Source organism: Exophiala bonariae (genome assembly GCF_035927105.1).
Source record: "Exophiala bonariae strain CCFEE 5792 chromosome Unknown scaffold_16, whole genome shotgun sequence".
Classification (NCBI taxonomy): Eukaryota; Fungi; Ascomycota; class Eurotiomycetes; order Chaetothyriales; family Herpotrichiellaceae; genus Exophiala; species Exophiala bonariae.
Window position 1 is genome coordinate 678,805 of NW_027042491.1, and position 15,620 is coordinate 694,424.

The window sequence follows — 15,620 nt, forward strand, 5'->3', positions numbered from 1 at the left end:
GCAGGGCCCACGACTGTATTGTGTGGCTTTAATAGTAAGTCGCACGGTTTGTGAGTTTGAGGTACCTCTTTGCCGTTCGTCTGCGGATAGACTTGCCCCAGATCTGGAAAGGTATACTGGAGAGGTTCAGAACGAAAATGACTACTGCAATAATGATGCTAGTCGTCTGTGCACCGTTGTAAGTAATCCACGGCTGGATCCCAAAGGTGAAGGCGCCTCCCACGAGGTTTCGGATGAAATTTGAGAGTTGGACGATTTCTCCCGACAGATCGACATAGCTATCCAGAGCATATCCCATGGCGACTGGTAGGGAAGCATTGAGAAATATCCCAACGAAAACTAGCCCGAGACACGGGACGATCCAATGGATCCCATGACTGGCACCGACACCATAAAGCAACACTCCGATTGCACCAAGGAAGGGTACGGGAATATATGCCCAAAGACGGTGCTCCGCCTCTGCGATTCCATTGTTAGCCTTGGCCAAGCGTAGGACAATCCAATCGGCCACATTTCCTCCATAGATGGCGCCGATGAAATTGCCAATGATCAAGGCGAAGTACATCAGGCCGAGTTGCGAGGCATCGAAATTGTATGGCGGCGCCGCAAAAAAGGAAGCTTGAGTGGTGAAGACATAGCCCACAACGAACGTCGCAATCGCTATCATCCAGCTGGCCCAGACTGCTGCAGGTAGTGTACATACTTGAAAGACCTCGAATGTCAGTTTAATGTAAGATGCTTTCACGTTGGTGTTGGGTCGAAAAAGTGTCATTCGTTGGGCATACGTGTACCTCTGCGTAGGCACTGAAGTGACGTTTTCTTGAGGCTCCCCGACGCTAGTTGGGAGGGGAGTGCTTAGAGAAGCCTCATAGGTACCGTCCACCGGCTGCTTTGATGCAATCTCAGAAGATTCGTCTCTGACTTCTGTATCAATCCTGTCAATGCCGTGTTCAACGTTGGCCACAATACTAGTTCGTGGGAATAAGGTTTCTTCTGCGCAGGACAGGACCAGTAGAGAGGAAACCACAAAGAAGATTATCAAATAGTAAAAACACCATTTCCAACCTTGAGACTGCGTGATGTAACCTGCTGCCACTGGTGGTAGGAAGTTGCCGAGAATGAGAACAATGCCATAGAGTGAGAGAACTCGTCCTTTTTGATGCAGAAATGTTATATCGATGAGACTGGTGATGATGGTAGCATATGACGGCGCAGAGCCGAAGCCACTGAGAATCATATAGGCGTAAAACCCATTGATATTCTTCATTGTCGCGCCCAATGCTAGCCCGATCAAGATCAGAATAGAGCCGAGGACGTATACAGATCTTCGGCCATATTTCAACGCCCACGGCTGAAGGAACAGGCATCCGAAGCCGCACATAAGTACAAGAAGAGCTTGTCCATAGTTGAGCAGAGTAAATGTGGTATTAAGTTCGATTGTCCAGACAGCCCACGCCGGAGAGGTCCAGGCGATGCTACTAACATTAGTTCATCGGCGGATTCATGGTAGGCGGTGTCTCGTACGCAGCATTCGCGAAAAATGTCCATGCCAGCAAGTTGCTTGCAACCCATAGCTTGGCTCCCCGAGACCAATTCTGTATACATGTGAGTTCTCGATTTAATTGATTTGTTCAGCAAATTTCGTACTAGTGGATCGTTGATATTTTTTGTGGGTGCAGGGACAAGAACAACTCTTGACGGTCGGTCGGTCTCGCCGGGTTCTGTAGACAAAGCCCGAGGTCAATATCTGTTGAAAGACCTATAGGCAGTGCGAAAAGGCTCACCATTGACTAGGCGTAGAGTCCCAGCAACAAATTCACCATTCTGTTCCATCTTGTACACGTTTTCGATGTTGGTGCCAGACTCATACAAATTGACCAGGGTTTTGAGAGAAGAAATTGGAAATGATCATGCCATGTTTGATATATTTATTCTCCTGTAGTGGTGGTGAGCCGCTGGGTTACTTTCGAGGTACTGATGATAGCCCGAACCGCATCCCATTAGGTTGACCTGTGCTCTTGTTACAGGATCTGGGGTTAGTGCCAGTTCTGGCCAACATTGAGGATGGAGAATACGATATGCTAACAAGTCCGATAGCAGTGTTCATCATGCGAAAAGGTCTAAGTTCAAATTGTCCGCCGCGATGCTGATAAGGATGGCTGAAAGTCTGGCCAATACCCCTGTTGTTCCCCGCCCCATAAGCCCTGTCCTTCTAAAATTTCCTCATTGAGCTTAGTTCACGTTGTGGACTCTTCGCCACAGACAGTTCTCAGACCTCGAATGATGTACCCAACCCTTGGCTGTGTTAAACAGGATAACTAGGTGGTTATTGTCAGCGAACTCTGAGTTTCCAGATTGTCAATCGATTTCTGAAGTGTTTAGCGGTTATCAGGGCGACGTGCAAGGGGGTAGTTGTCAGCGAGATCATGATTGATGATACAGCATTTCCATCGGAAATTGAACTTTCCAGTTGGCGAGACCCAAAATCGCGAACCACTTCTAACGTCAAATGGCACAGCCAAACAATAAAGCTTCCCCCAGGCCTGAGTAGCGTTGCGTGTTGACACACGCAAGCCCTTGAGACACGATAGATCCTATTCTCTTGTTTTGACTCCACTCAATGATCCGGGTCACACAACGACGCGAATCTGCTCGTACAGATACGCTGTGAAAAAGCTGTGCCGATACCTCAACTAACTGCCGCAACTCCAACCGACTTCCAATCTACAGGACGTTTTTCAAAACATCATTGAATTGCCTCTTTTGATAGACTCGAGTGAACATAGTCTGAGCAACCGGAGCTGACAAACACGCGCTGATCGAGGTGGGTATTTTCATACTGCCCGAGGTAAATCGTTACTCATGACTACCACTGATAGACACTCACAGTCGGAAAGGACTTATCAAGCAGGCCCACGATAAAAATGCCATTTGTTGCGCGACCTGATCAGGTGGCAGCCTTCCAGAAGGCATGTAGCCAACCCAGCTATTCCCAAGAAGCGCTCAATGTTGAGTTCACAACTACCACCGAATTTGACAGAAGTGTACTCCCTCCTCACCTCGAACCTACTGATCAGGCAAAAGGATTGATCAACATCTCAACCTGGCAGAGCAATGTCTGCGGAGATTTTGAGCTTTCTTCTGTCTTGGTTCAATGTAAGGAGGGGGAGAAAGAAGGCTATTGGGTGATCAATCTGATCGTCAGTGAAGGTCATGCAATCACTTGGGGTAGGGAAACTTGGGGTGAAGTAAAAAAAAACTTGGGAAGCCCAGGCTTTTCTGTAACGGCGAGGGAAGATACGGCTATTGTGAGCGCCAGGGAACCAGACTTATCGAGATTGACGCCGAGTTGACAGAATGGCTTGAGCCAAACGCCACTGAATGGTATAGCTTTGAAGTCAAAGCATTTCCAGACAGTCGTGGACTCGGTATGCATAGTGATCCACTGGCTATCACGTTGAAGGTGGTGGAACAAAATGTAAAACGAGCATCAGGAAAAGTGAAGCTGACACTCAGAGGAACTGAGAGTGATCCACTTCATACCATCCCCATCACCTCTATCTCGGATGTCTTCTATATCAGTGGTGAGACCAAATGGACGGTAGATGACGAACGACCATTGAAAGGCGGTGACGCCTACTTGCCATTTCTTGTTGGCCGACATTACGACGTGATCTCTGACTTCCACGTTGGATCTGGCTTTCCGAGCCACATGGAGACACATGAGTCTAGTGACAAGACTGAAACTCGATTATTTCGGAGCTGATAGGGCAGCCACGACATCGCACGCAATGGGCCTGATATATACTTCCAATTATTGAGGAACAACTTCTGGAATCTCCTATTCTAATAGTGCGTTTGACATTTGGCAATCATCCCTTGTCAAGTGGAGAATTGGATTAGTTAATACTAGTACTTGATAAAAACTCAATTGAACAGGCTTTCAAAAGCACGCATCGCTATGGGTTAACTGTTCTTATCATGTTGCTGAACGAATACGTAAGTCTTAGTACATGTAAGCATGGGACTGGGACAAATGCCATTTTGTCATTCACAGAATTCCATAGTTAGACCGAATCGCCCCAGGTCACCAATGGATCAGGAATTTGTGTTCATTCAACTCTTGAGCCATTTGCTGTCGGGGTTGGTCCTCTGAAGGTAGTATTTCACTACCTCCTGCTTTACTGGCTATGTCGAAGTGTGTTCTAGTGATCAAGAGTGCGAATTAGGGTCCCGTAAGGAAGCGTTAGCTAAGGTTGCCTACCACTAGCTGCATGGTACTTACTGCGTGGACACCGTTCTCTTTTTTGGAAGATGCCATGAATCTCGACAGGCAAATATTAGAGCTAGATCCGCGAAAAGGGGGAGGTGCTCTGTGCTGGGAACTGAATGGGCGGTAGAGTTAAAGAGGCGGGATGTATTTACCGAGTCAATCACGATAAATGTCTTGAAGAGATCCACTGGCACTGGTGTATGAGTATCGCCTAGTCATATGAGAACCGCCCACAATATTCATCGCACTAGTTAGCACTTTTCATTGGGCATGTGTCCTGTGTCTGGATTCACAGCCTTGCCTTGGTCGAAAGCAGCTTATAGCAGCATCAAGCAGCGCCAACAGGGCAGCGACATGATGCTTCCCAAACGGGATGATCCGCCAGAAATCTTGGCATTCGAGTTTACGGAAAGAGCTTTTTGCGGATGAGCCTGCGGTAGGTTCGAGTTCACTTTCGCCTTCAATCACTCTCACTCCACGGCACTGTGACAATAATCTATCTTCTCATTTACCAGGGATCAGTCTTCTTCTTTTGACCTCTTTCCTGGTCTCAATAATTGGCGCGCTGCACGCTCGTGTCCGCTTCTAGTCTCCACCCAGTCTCACCATCCTCACCACCTACTCCTTCAACTTTTTCAGCAAGATGGCGGAAGTTGAAATGCCTCAGCCAGTTCCTGGCCCCGTCTCAGATGAGAACGTAGCCCCTTCCTCATATGACGAGATCAAAACCGTCTTCCACGATGTCAACAACTTCAACGTCAAACACCCTCTTCTCAACACTTGGAGTCTATGGGTTGGTTATATCTCACTACACAACATTGGCTCAACTAACGGGATCAATTAGTTTACCAAGCCTCCTTCATCAAAGGGCGACAATTGGAATGATCTGTTGAAGGAAGTGATTTCTTTTGACTCAGTGGAAGAGTTCTGGGGAGTATATGTAGGACTGTGTCCACAATTTGGCGATGATTAATATCTAACGTGAACAGAACAATATCACCGCTTGCTCCGACCTTGGCCTGAAATCCGATTATCATCTATTCAAGAAAGGCGTCCGTCCGGAATGGGAAGACCCGCAGAACAAACACGGTGGAAAGTGGTCATACTCATTCAAAGACAAGAAATTGATCAACATTGACGAGCTTTGGCTACACACACAGCTTGCTGCCATTGGGGAGACGTTGGAAGACGAAGGTGATCAAGAGATCATGGGTGTGGTTGTCAACGTGCGAAAGGGCTTCTTCAGAGTTGGTCTGTGGACTCGAACCACTGGCAAGGCGGGTGGTCGCGACAACTTGATGAAGATTGGACAACGATTCAAGGATGTGCTTCAACTTCCAGCCACGGAGCAACTCGAATTCAGCGGTCACACGGATGCGGCCCACGCAGGCAGCACGAGAGCCAAGGCCAAGTATACGGTCTGAAAAGTCATCATGATTTGCCTTGAGTTGGAGGATAGAATTATGGCAGTATTCATTCACATGTCAGTGGATGAGAAAAGACTCTGGGATGGAGGATTGGACCGGAGTCGGCGTTTGCTCTGGCGTGGCGCTGAAACGGTCCTCTATGACAGAGAGATACCCTGCATTTTACTCATGTTCAGATTAGCATAGCGACAGGTCGACTGGGCTTTAGTGGAATATGAATTGTTCGAATATCTTGACAAGGAGATTGGTCAGTGTCTGCCTGGAAGCTGATGTTGATCTTGATACTTGTGGCCAATAAGACGAAGAACGGCCACCCAGCCTTATATGTCTGAACAGTCATGATTTCTTGGTGGCTTGACCCCTGATATTGGGGCGAAATATTCTTTTGGAATATTAACTGTGTCTTCCCTAGACGCATTCCCGGCATTTCACTCATCCTCATTATCAACATCTGCGTTCTTCTTTTCCATTGAGCAATGTCGGGTCCAACCATGTTAGTTGGTCTCTGTCATGCTTCCACCAGGCCGTCCCGACATGAGGTCAGGTGTCACAAGAGGCTTCGCATACGTGACCGGATATCTCGGTGCGAACTTCTAGGTTCACTATCACTCTTCTCTCCGTTGCTAACCTTGACTGTTTGGCTCAAGACGCAGTGACCGAGCAGAGCCGCATGGAGACACGTGATCCCGGATGAACCCGCATCCCGATATCTCATGTGACGGAATATCATCCAATGAAAAATGCATTGCCAAGCCGGTGACGACCGGTGAGCGAGGCTATGACCACAGACTCAGCCAACGAGGAAGGCGCCTGTTCTGCACTTGGTCTGCACTTGCCCTGCATGCTTTCTGCACGACTGCAGGTTCGCTCCATCCTCCAACTCGAACTCGCACTCGCTTATCCTCGCCGGATTCCACCTCAGTGTTTTGCGTCTCTGACACGAGTCCTGAACAGATTCAGTTCATGTCCAATTTTCACAATTTCAGAGGCCCCCGTGCATGTGTTACTGATCTACTCCCAATGGTATCGTGAGACCGCCCCTCTTTCCCACGGAATTGGGCCTCGATATTTCATTCCATGCCACCTTGGATCAAATGGATCCCCTGGCCTAAGCGGCTCTGGCACACTGTCATCCTATCTGAGGCCTCTTGCGTGGGCTCACCTGCGACTAGGCCTCTAGAGACTAGGTGGGCTGCTTAGTTCTGCCATACTTGATAAACATTCCTCCCACTTTACGCGAGGTTGCCTGTTCCCATCCTCCTTTCTTCCACTTTCCAATGTTTCAGCCTACTTAGATTCATCCATTGCCTATAGCCTTGCTGCCAAATTCCCAGGCATCAAACTCAGCCTTTGGTCTCTGGGCTGTTTGCATTGTTTGCCTAGTTACCGACAAGCAGGCAGACATCACCCTATCCTCATCCAAGTCCCATTCCGATGGGGCGAAAACCCCGGAAAAGCGGCTACAGCTCTCGGGACAAGCACTACAGGGAACTGGTTGCTATTGCGAACGGTACCAACCAGTACCCTACAGGCAGCGTTCCTCATCGCCCAGCTCTGCCACTCGTACCCTCCCAACCCATTCGACCTCAACAACGGGATCTATCCGCACAATCCAACCCTCAACGGCAATCCGTCGATTGGCCAATCTCACCACCAACTCTCCCAAACCCAGTCGACTCACTGGCTGTCGCGTCATATCACCAGTCAAACTTTGCAAACTCAACCACGACCAGTCCCACCGACCAATTAGGCTACGAACGAAGAACATCTCCCGAGGCGAATACTCCTACGAACTCGACGGTGATTTCTGATGCTGGCTGTGGACAGTTTTCGCGAATACATGGAGGCAATGCTATCACTTCGCCTCAGAATCTCTTTTCTTCAATAACTGGTCAGAGCCATCCGATTGATTGGGTTCCAGGGCCAGCAACTAACAGTTGAATCACAGATGATGTTGTCGGCATTGACAAGAGATACTCTGCCGCCGATACCACTCGACTCGTCCAGCAACTCGAACCCAAATTCATCCCTCCTCACAACCAATTACCGAGCAACTACCCAAAGTCCCGACGCAACAACGAACCATGGACCCCTGTACAGTATCAGCCACCAACCAAGTCATCTAGCATGGACACAGACATGCACGATGTTCCAGATCACACCCATTCTCAGGATGGACGCGAGAAAGGTGGTGGCAGAATAGGCCCACTGTCACAGATCCAAAGACAGCAGGCCAGCGAGGTCAGAAGGAAGGGAGCTTGTCTCCGTTGTCAGATCATGAGAGAAAAGGTATGCTTCTGTTTTTGCCCAGATCTCCCACGGCCCTAATGCCTCCCAGTGTGATCTTAAAATCCCCTGTCACACATGTGAGACCAAAGACCGTCGAAAATTTCCCAAGAAATGCATCCGAGCCAATTTTGACTGGGAGAGCCAAAGTCATATGTACTTCCCAGGTAAGAACAATAATCGACCATGAATGAATGCCCTCCATTGACGTTGGTGCGTAGATGAATTGACACACCGACTTAAGCAAGACAAGCTGTTCACATACCTCTCCTTTACATCGTTCAGCATGTCCAACCGTCCGGAATTCACCGTCAAGTTGGATCTCCACATCGAGGATAAGTTGTGGGTGGTTGTCAAAGAGTTCACCCCCTTGGAAGACCCTATTCGCCATGCTCATCGCTCCATAAACGACGCCAGTGGAAACAAATCATACCAGCGCTTACAAGTATGGAGTCCACCTATAATCATGCGCATCCGAGACGGCGAGCTCCCGTCAACCGTCACCACGATGAGGAAAAATCTGAGAAATCTTTTCACCACAATCTTGGCTGATGAAGGCAAATGGGCTAGGTGGAGTACGAGATATTTCTACCATGTGGAAGAGGACTTTCAATGCGACCTTGTTATTTGGATTGGGAAATACTATAGAAAAGATATTGACGAACATTCGATTTTGGCTACAGCTTTGAGCTTACTGTGGTGGGAATATCTCCTCCTGAACAAAATTACTGTGGCTGAGGACGATCTGGTCAGCCTCGATCAGCACTTGGGAGAGAAGCGTCCTAAGGAATGTGAAGGCATGCCTGCTGTCCCTGAAACCATCAATCGATTCCTCAAAGCCATCATCTTACCAATGGCGATCGAGACGGCAAAGAAGCTCACAGAGGCAATGCATGACCGTCTTTTCAAAATGGCAGTCAGTCAGAAGCTCAGCCAATCCGGCACTGACATTGCTACCTGTCTCATGTTTGTGCTGATGATATTCATGGGCGGAATTCAGTCAACATTACTCCTCCTTCCTGACATGCCAGGGGATGAAATCGGCATCCCGGACTACAGCCTGGAGTCAGCAAAGTCAAGAATACTCGAGATCGAAGAGACCATCATCGAGTTGTGGACTTCGTTCCACCGTTATACGTTAAGTCGGCGTGGGGGCGGGACGAGTGCCAAGTCAATGTTGAGCGCCAAAGAAGTCAACTCCCCGGCCGAGGTACATGCTCGTGAACATAATCTCGTGGGCAAGATGAAGAAGGGGATCGAGGATGACTACGGTACGTGCCTGCCGCCCGCCTTGGACGTTGCTGCCCTGTTGCTGTCGTATCGGCCAGGCCGACGTCAATTGCAGATGCAGCAGCAGTTGTTGGTGAAAGAACAGATGAGATATAGATTTGAGGCTGATTGGTTCCCCCTCTCAGTAAAAGAACGACCGTTGGATTTGACTATGAGCACGAATCACGGATATGTGCTTGATGGATTCCGTGCTACCAATATCAGCAGGCTGTGCTGGAGGGTTTGGGCCAATATCGAAACCGGCGCCTTTTGATGAGGTGCCGCCACGTTTACCACGCCAGGCGTCAAACTGGCCAGGCATCTCTACATATTATGCTATATTGCCATGCATCCTCGAACAGGGGTCCTTAAAGACTCGAATACGACATTAACGCAGACCCACGATTGAATGACAGATTCCTAGCCGCGAGCATGATCTCTGCCAATAACAATGTATAGCAGCCGCGGGGGTGTCACCACGATTGCCGGTTTTTCACTTCACTGTACCGTGCTTGTTATTTAGGACATTTGAAAAATAAATTATTTATTCTATGCTACTTAACCCACGGCTTTCTCATACCGGTTTCTGTTGACTCCTTTTATGTAGTAGACGAACTTGAGTCGAAATGGTGAGGCATATCGCGGCTCGGAAAGATGCTTTCGTTGCTTTCATATGTGAATACTGAAGGTATGGTATGCCATGTCCAATCCCACGCTCAATGACCAAGTGCACCTTTGGACCCTCTACACAAACAGTAGGATCCGAAAGCATTGGGAATGCTTGGTAGAAAAGTACTATGTTCCCACCGCTACGTAGCAACATCAGTCCGTGATCAACCCGCACCTGGAACCCGATAGCAATCATGTGGCACTCCCACCGTCCACGTGGATGGATTGCGCTTACACCCGTCACCAGTGTACCCCAGAAATGCTGCCCAACCCGACACAACACGGCCGTACTCGCACACGGGAGCAAGCAAGCAAGCCAAAACATGAACCATGTGGCCGTATCCCATTGGGTCGGGTATGTACAGGACATAGACAGAGACGGGACACGGGATCAGAGCAAAAACGACTCGATGACCGCCGGAGGCACACCCAGCTTGTCCTGCGTTGCCCCAGACAGACAGACAGACAGACATGGCGTATGAGTCCGTTCTATTTGGCGATTCTAAGTACGAGTACCTACCTACCTAAGTACGTTCGAATGCCGCAGTCCGCGTGTCGGTAGTGACTTTTCTTGAGATCAACTTCAACAGAGTACTAATATTCTACTTGGAATCGAATAGACAAATACTAAGTTAGTACCTACCAAGAGATACCGATTCCTTGGGTCTCTAGTTAGTCGGGAGGATTCGGTGCGGCGAGTAATAAGAGTGAAAGGCGGTGGATGTTTTATTGCCCGAGTTAGGCAGCACCTCGGCGGGTTTTTTTCCCCCTAGACCCCTCCTCTAACTATCATCATGCCCCTCACCTCTCACCCGTGCGATTGAAATACTTATCACGAGGATACGCCCCGAATTGTCAGGCCTTCTGTTGCTTTTTGACTAAGCAATGTATTTCGGTGGTTCGTTCTGTCACTGTCAGTGGTGGATTTCCGGGTCTGGTTTCATGTGATAGTGGGGTGATTGTGATTGTGATTGGATTTGTGAAACGAGATGCAATTCGGGTTCTAAACTGGGGTAGGGTGCCCAAGTAGGTAGGTAGATTCATATAGTATATCATCACTGGTCTTGGGAACACATGCTTTCTCCAATTAACTCCCGCATAAACCGACCACGCATAAGGGAACTTTCCTTAGTTCCATTCATGCCAAACAAAGTGAGGAGAATAGTTCAGTAGGAATCGTACAATCTGCCATGTTTTCTCCTTCTCGCTCTCCTACTTACTACCACAGCGTCCCACTTGTGACAATATCATGACGCCTGCTTTGCAAAATGGGAATCCGATGGACATGTAACTCTGGAGTGACATCCTTGGTTGGTGGTGTACAGTTTATGATGTTTTGTTAATATAACAATAATGTGTGTGTGTGTGTTGGCAAACACATGATCGGTGAAAGATCGAGAACAGAAGTGCTGCTATGCTGGGATACAACGCCTGGAAAACAATCAAGGTAGGTGCCGCAAGTACAGCCCGGTATGAAAAGTGATAAGGATGTCGATGAGTCGACTGCAAGGTTGATCGTTTGACGTTTTGTTGGGTGTCGAGGTAGGTCGTCGTCGACAGGTATTGATGTTAAGAGCTCTGGGTCGACGGTCTTGTCTGGCTTGAGTTCCTATCTGGGCACAACAGGCCCAAGGAAGCCAGAGCGGGTGAGGATTTGGAACACCCCTTCATGCCTCATTTTGTTTTGCCCCACGATCCATGAGGTGGAGGCGGTGGAGGGTTCACAGGCCGCACAGGCCTCGAGAGCGGTGTGACTCGAACGGATCTCATACTTGCTGTCGTTGTGGCAGTATTATATGATATTGCTGAAGGAACAGATGGTGGCAGCAAGATGGTGATGTCTTGTCGGTGCTGTCAGATAAGTTGTTTTCTTTGTGGAAGGGCAGAGAGCCTGTTGAATTGATTGACGGATGATGTAGGTCGACAGTGAAGGTTCTTGAAGGAAGTGCTTGTTATATGAATGCTAGTATCAGATGGAAGGATTGAAATGTTCTAGAAGGACGAGCAGTGCAAGAACCTTTATGCCTTCACGACAAGGCACGACATGAGTATATTGGCCAGGCAGGGTGGATTTGGTACAAGGCAGCCACGACCGGATAGGGAAATACCAACATTGGGGACGAATAGGAATGGGCATCGACGTCCTTTCCAAAGGCATCAAAGTGAGGCATTGGCGGTAAGTGAGCAGTGCCACGAAGAAAAAGGAGTCATATTCATGTTCAACAATCGACACTTTCCTCAGTTTCAACATGATTCACATGGCATGGACCAATCACGAGGCCGAACAGCGATAAAAGCACAAATGTTTTAGGAGACGAACCAGGTGGCGAAGATCCAGTAGGCAAGACCTAAGCACGAGGGCTAGGAATCCAGGCAACAACCCTGGACTGCGCCAGGAGGGACTATGACTGGGTGGACCACCGACGGAGAGCAGGTGGGTTCATCCAGGCTGGCATGAAGTGATGCCAAAGATCAAGAAAGCGAAAGGAACAGTGAGGCATTAAGTGTACTGGGACTTCTGCTCTGGACCTTTTTTTCCGAGGCTTAGGATGTTCAGAGGTGGCAGACTGAACAAGGCTGAGCACGGGAAGGGGAGGGGGAGGGAGAGTGCAAAGCAAAACCCTGAAATTGCACAGAGTGTTTGGGTAACGAGAGTATCCAAGAGAAGCGGAAGGGATACATTGTCGGCTCTGAGTTGTCAAAACACAAGGGGATTCTGTCGAGAATGCGTGGTTGCAAGACGAGCCTCGGGAAGGGACAGCCTGAGGTGGTGGCTCAGCGCGTCAATGGGCAAATAGATTGAACAGTACGAGGGTAGGCGCACTTGAGGCGGTCTTTGGCGCGAGGATTGAAACAGCAGTGAACAAAAGGGCATTGGGCTGAGAGGCAGGATAGAAACATAATGGGCACAAGGAAGAAACAAGAAGTGAGTCAACGAAAGTATTGATGGATGACTGCGCCTGCTGTTTAGCGCAAGAGAGGGGATTCGAACACGGGACTGAAGGTCCAAAGTTCAATGAGGTTCAATACGAGATAATACAATGGGGGCCAAAGGGGAGGGGAGGAAATGACCTACTCAGACTGAACACCGATGTGCAAAAGACAAGACCAGACGAAGAGAAGGGAGAGATCAAAAGTGACACACCAGGGGTCCTTTTGCCAGACGGGTGAGATATGAACATCCGTGAAGAATGCTGCAGTTTCCAATTCGAGCTCCCCTGAATACAGTACGAGGTATTCGGTACAGAAACAAATGAACAGGCAATCGAGGACAAATAGGCATCGACAAGGCAGAGCTGGGCAAACATGGGGGCGCGAGGGGCGTGTCGTTAGGTAGCCTGGTCTACGCCTGTTTGGGCGAGGTGGCTTTGCAGGCGCACAATCTGGCATAGGTATTCAAGAGTCATCAACTAGCTACCAACAGTTGAGAGTCATGGTGAATCGACATGAAATCAATGTTGGATTGTCATTTCCTTTCGCTGAACAAACACTTGAACAGAGGTTACCGAGGAGGCTCTGCACCTGCGTCCTGCAAGTAATGGATTGGTAGATATCAGTGCTTTCCGGTTACTCATCTGGTTAGAAGGGAGTCGGTTACGTTGAGGGAGAGGGGAACAGCATTCCAAACATGGTCTGGCGTGGAGGGGAACAATCTGAGTAATGATGATCGAGTTACGACATCGGGGGGGAGATCTACTTGGGATTCCATTGTCCATGAAGAACAATGCATTATGGTGTAGTGGATACCTTCTATTTCTCCTACTGATCCTGAACCTCAACCCCAATATCTTGCCTAGTAAACTAATTAGGTGACATGGCTACAACCACAGCCACGAGCGACAGCGACAGCGTTATTATCGACAATCGTGATCGATCCGCTTGAGCCCCAAGGACCGACAAGGATAACCTGGATGCCCGCCCCCGGCCCCTCGATCGGTTAGATATCAGTAACTAGTACAATAGCATGGGCTGTGCTGGGCCTCTTAACTTTGATCTCAACTTTGATCAAAGTTTACAGCCCTAGACGAAATCGCACTTGGGCTCTGAACCTCTTCCGAATGACGGCTTATAGCGCTTGGATAGGCTCTTAGATACCTATGCGTTGGTGATGTGGTGCCCAAGTACAGCCTGGAAGTCGCCTAGTGCGGCAGAGTGGGAAACAGAACACCTGATCGCACCTGACATGCCTGCCCCACGGACTTAGGGCTAGGGTTAGGCATGCGCTTGAGCCTTGGGTGGCACTGCTAACTCCATTGCTCCTTCTACAACCCTGTCTGCATGGTGTTTCCCTCCTGCTAACAAAAAGGTACCAGAGCTTCGTAGGCCACAGGACCGACATTTACATTCTGCATCTTCTGTTGGCTACTAACTGGAACTCACATCACGACGAATCACTACTGATGCTCTTCCAAAAGTACCAGTCTTGTTGGATTCTAAGAGGTCGATTGCTCATCACGACATCTCCGGTTGCTGCAAGACATATTGGCCGATATTCTTCCTTGCATCGTCATCGTATCTTGATACAGAAGTACCCGTATCGATATTCATCTGCGATCTACCGAGTGTCGGAATATGGCATCGATGACTCCCGTCCTTGCTAATAGAGTCGTCATTGTATTTCCGATTCCAACCGACCTCTCAGTCTAATGGAGATGTTGCTTCAAAAACTGAGAAGCCTGGTGATACCTAGTGATTCAAACAATTAGTCACGCAAGTTCTCACCCTCAAAATCACCAGGTCACAAGTAGCCTTACCCTCGAAGATACTCATTCCTACTCTCTTCCTTCTCTAGATCCGCTCTGGCACCCATCCACCCATGCCACATCTTCGAATACGTTTGGACAACTCCACCGATCCCATTCTCCTGGATGATCTTCTCGTATGCTGCCACCTCTTCTGCTTCCTCATCCTTCGAGGCCAACACGATACGCGGGATGGTCAACTTTTCAGCGTCCGCTCTTTGCAAAAGACTAGACGTTCAAGGTTTTGGGTAAGCCAAACAAATGCCAAACAAGGCTCGATGGCTGAAGTGGCTCACCCCGGATGTGTCTGCCCTGATACCACAAAAGGTGAGCTTTTCCCAGAGACAAGTACTGCCACCTATACCTGGTGTTAGGCAATTTGATGCTTTGATTACAGGGTGGATGGAGGCCAAGACTTCAATCTTGAGCATTTCAACCTACCTTTCCACCCCAGCATAGTCCGAAAGCAGCCCATTTCTTCACGGCAGGGAACCCTTCCTGATATCCCTCCACCATGGAAGGAAACAAACCAACAACCCTAGACACTGAAGCAGGTCCACCCAAAAACTTGGACAATGTTTCCTTCTTCTCGTCGGTATCTGGGGGAATGCAGTCGTGCGAGAGAGTTTGGCCATCAAACAAGTCCGGCACCACCACCAGCGAATTGGTCTCCGAAGCCAGGATATCGGCCCCTTGAAGGGTTTGTGTGCTAAAGCCAAATACGTCAAATATATCGACAATACCTGCTGTCGCGGTTTTCGATCCCGTCACATCTATCAAACATTGTTAATCCCCATGCACCCTGTTAGTCGAGTGACAGGACTGCCCGACTACTAGTCCTCAATACGCACATGTTCGCACATTGCCAATCGTCTCGTAGGTGCCTGCGAGTTCGTAGTCCTTCGCCACAAACGGCGCAATGGTTCTGCAGGCTTCACAAGTCATTGTGGTAGA

General features: G+C 48.9%; 5 protein-coding genes across 5 annotated transcripts; 3 read left to right on the forward strand and 2 right to left on the reverse strand.

Moving 5' to 3' along the window:
* Nucleotides 1-28: 28 nt before the first annotated feature.
* On the reverse strand, nucleotides 29-1,833 carry LTR84_003542 (uncharacterized protein; the record flags this gene model as incomplete). Its single annotated transcript, XM_064847130.1, has 4 exons — nucleotides 29-1,475; nucleotides 1,525-1,595; nucleotides 1,648-1,721; nucleotides 1,785-1,833. 4 exons carry the CDS (start codon nucleotides 1,831-1,833, stop codon nucleotides 29-31), a joined length of 1,641 nt encoding a protein of 546 aa, XP_064705483.1.
* A 1,091-nt stretch (nucleotides 1,834-2,924) lies between these two features.
* On the forward strand, nucleotides 2,925-3,766 carry LTR84_003543 (uncharacterized protein; the record flags this gene model as incomplete). The annotated part of the gene is made up of 2 exons (XM_064847131.1): nucleotides 2,925-3,248; nucleotides 3,320-3,766. 2 exons carry the CDS (start codon nucleotides 2,925-2,927, stop codon nucleotides 3,764-3,766), a joined length of 771 nt encoding a protein of 256 aa, XP_064705484.1.
* Nucleotides 3,767-4,916: 1,150 nt separating this feature from the next.
* On the forward strand, nucleotides 4,917-5,697 carry LTR84_003544 (uncharacterized protein; the record flags this gene model as incomplete). The annotated part of the gene is made up of 3 exons (XM_064847132.1): nucleotides 4,917-5,066; nucleotides 5,118-5,213; nucleotides 5,263-5,697. The coding sequence occupies 3 exons, from the start codon at nucleotides 4,917-4,919 to the stop codon at nucleotides 5,695-5,697; spliced, it is 681 nt and encodes a 226-aa protein (XP_064705485.1).
* A 1,437-nt stretch (nucleotides 5,698-7,134) lies between these two features.
* Nucleotides 7,135-9,529, forward strand: LTR84_003545 (uncharacterized protein; the record flags this gene model as incomplete). Its single annotated transcript, XM_064847133.1, has 4 exons — nucleotides 7,135-7,591; nucleotides 7,649-7,989; nucleotides 8,039-8,153; nucleotides 8,208-9,529. 4 exons carry the CDS (start codon nucleotides 7,135-7,137, stop codon nucleotides 9,527-9,529), a joined length of 2,235 nt encoding a protein of 744 aa, XP_064705486.1.
* A 5,569-nt stretch (nucleotides 9,530-15,098) lies between these two features.
* On the reverse strand, nucleotides 15,099-15,611 carry LTR84_003546 (uncharacterized protein; the record flags this gene model as incomplete). The annotated part of the gene is made up of 2 exons (XM_064847134.1): nucleotides 15,099-15,439; nucleotides 15,518-15,611. The coding sequence occupies 2 exons, from the start codon at nucleotides 15,609-15,611 to the stop codon at nucleotides 15,099-15,101; spliced, it is 435 nt and encodes a 144-aa protein (XP_064705487.1).
* Nucleotides 15,612-15,620: the final 9 nt, after the last annotated feature.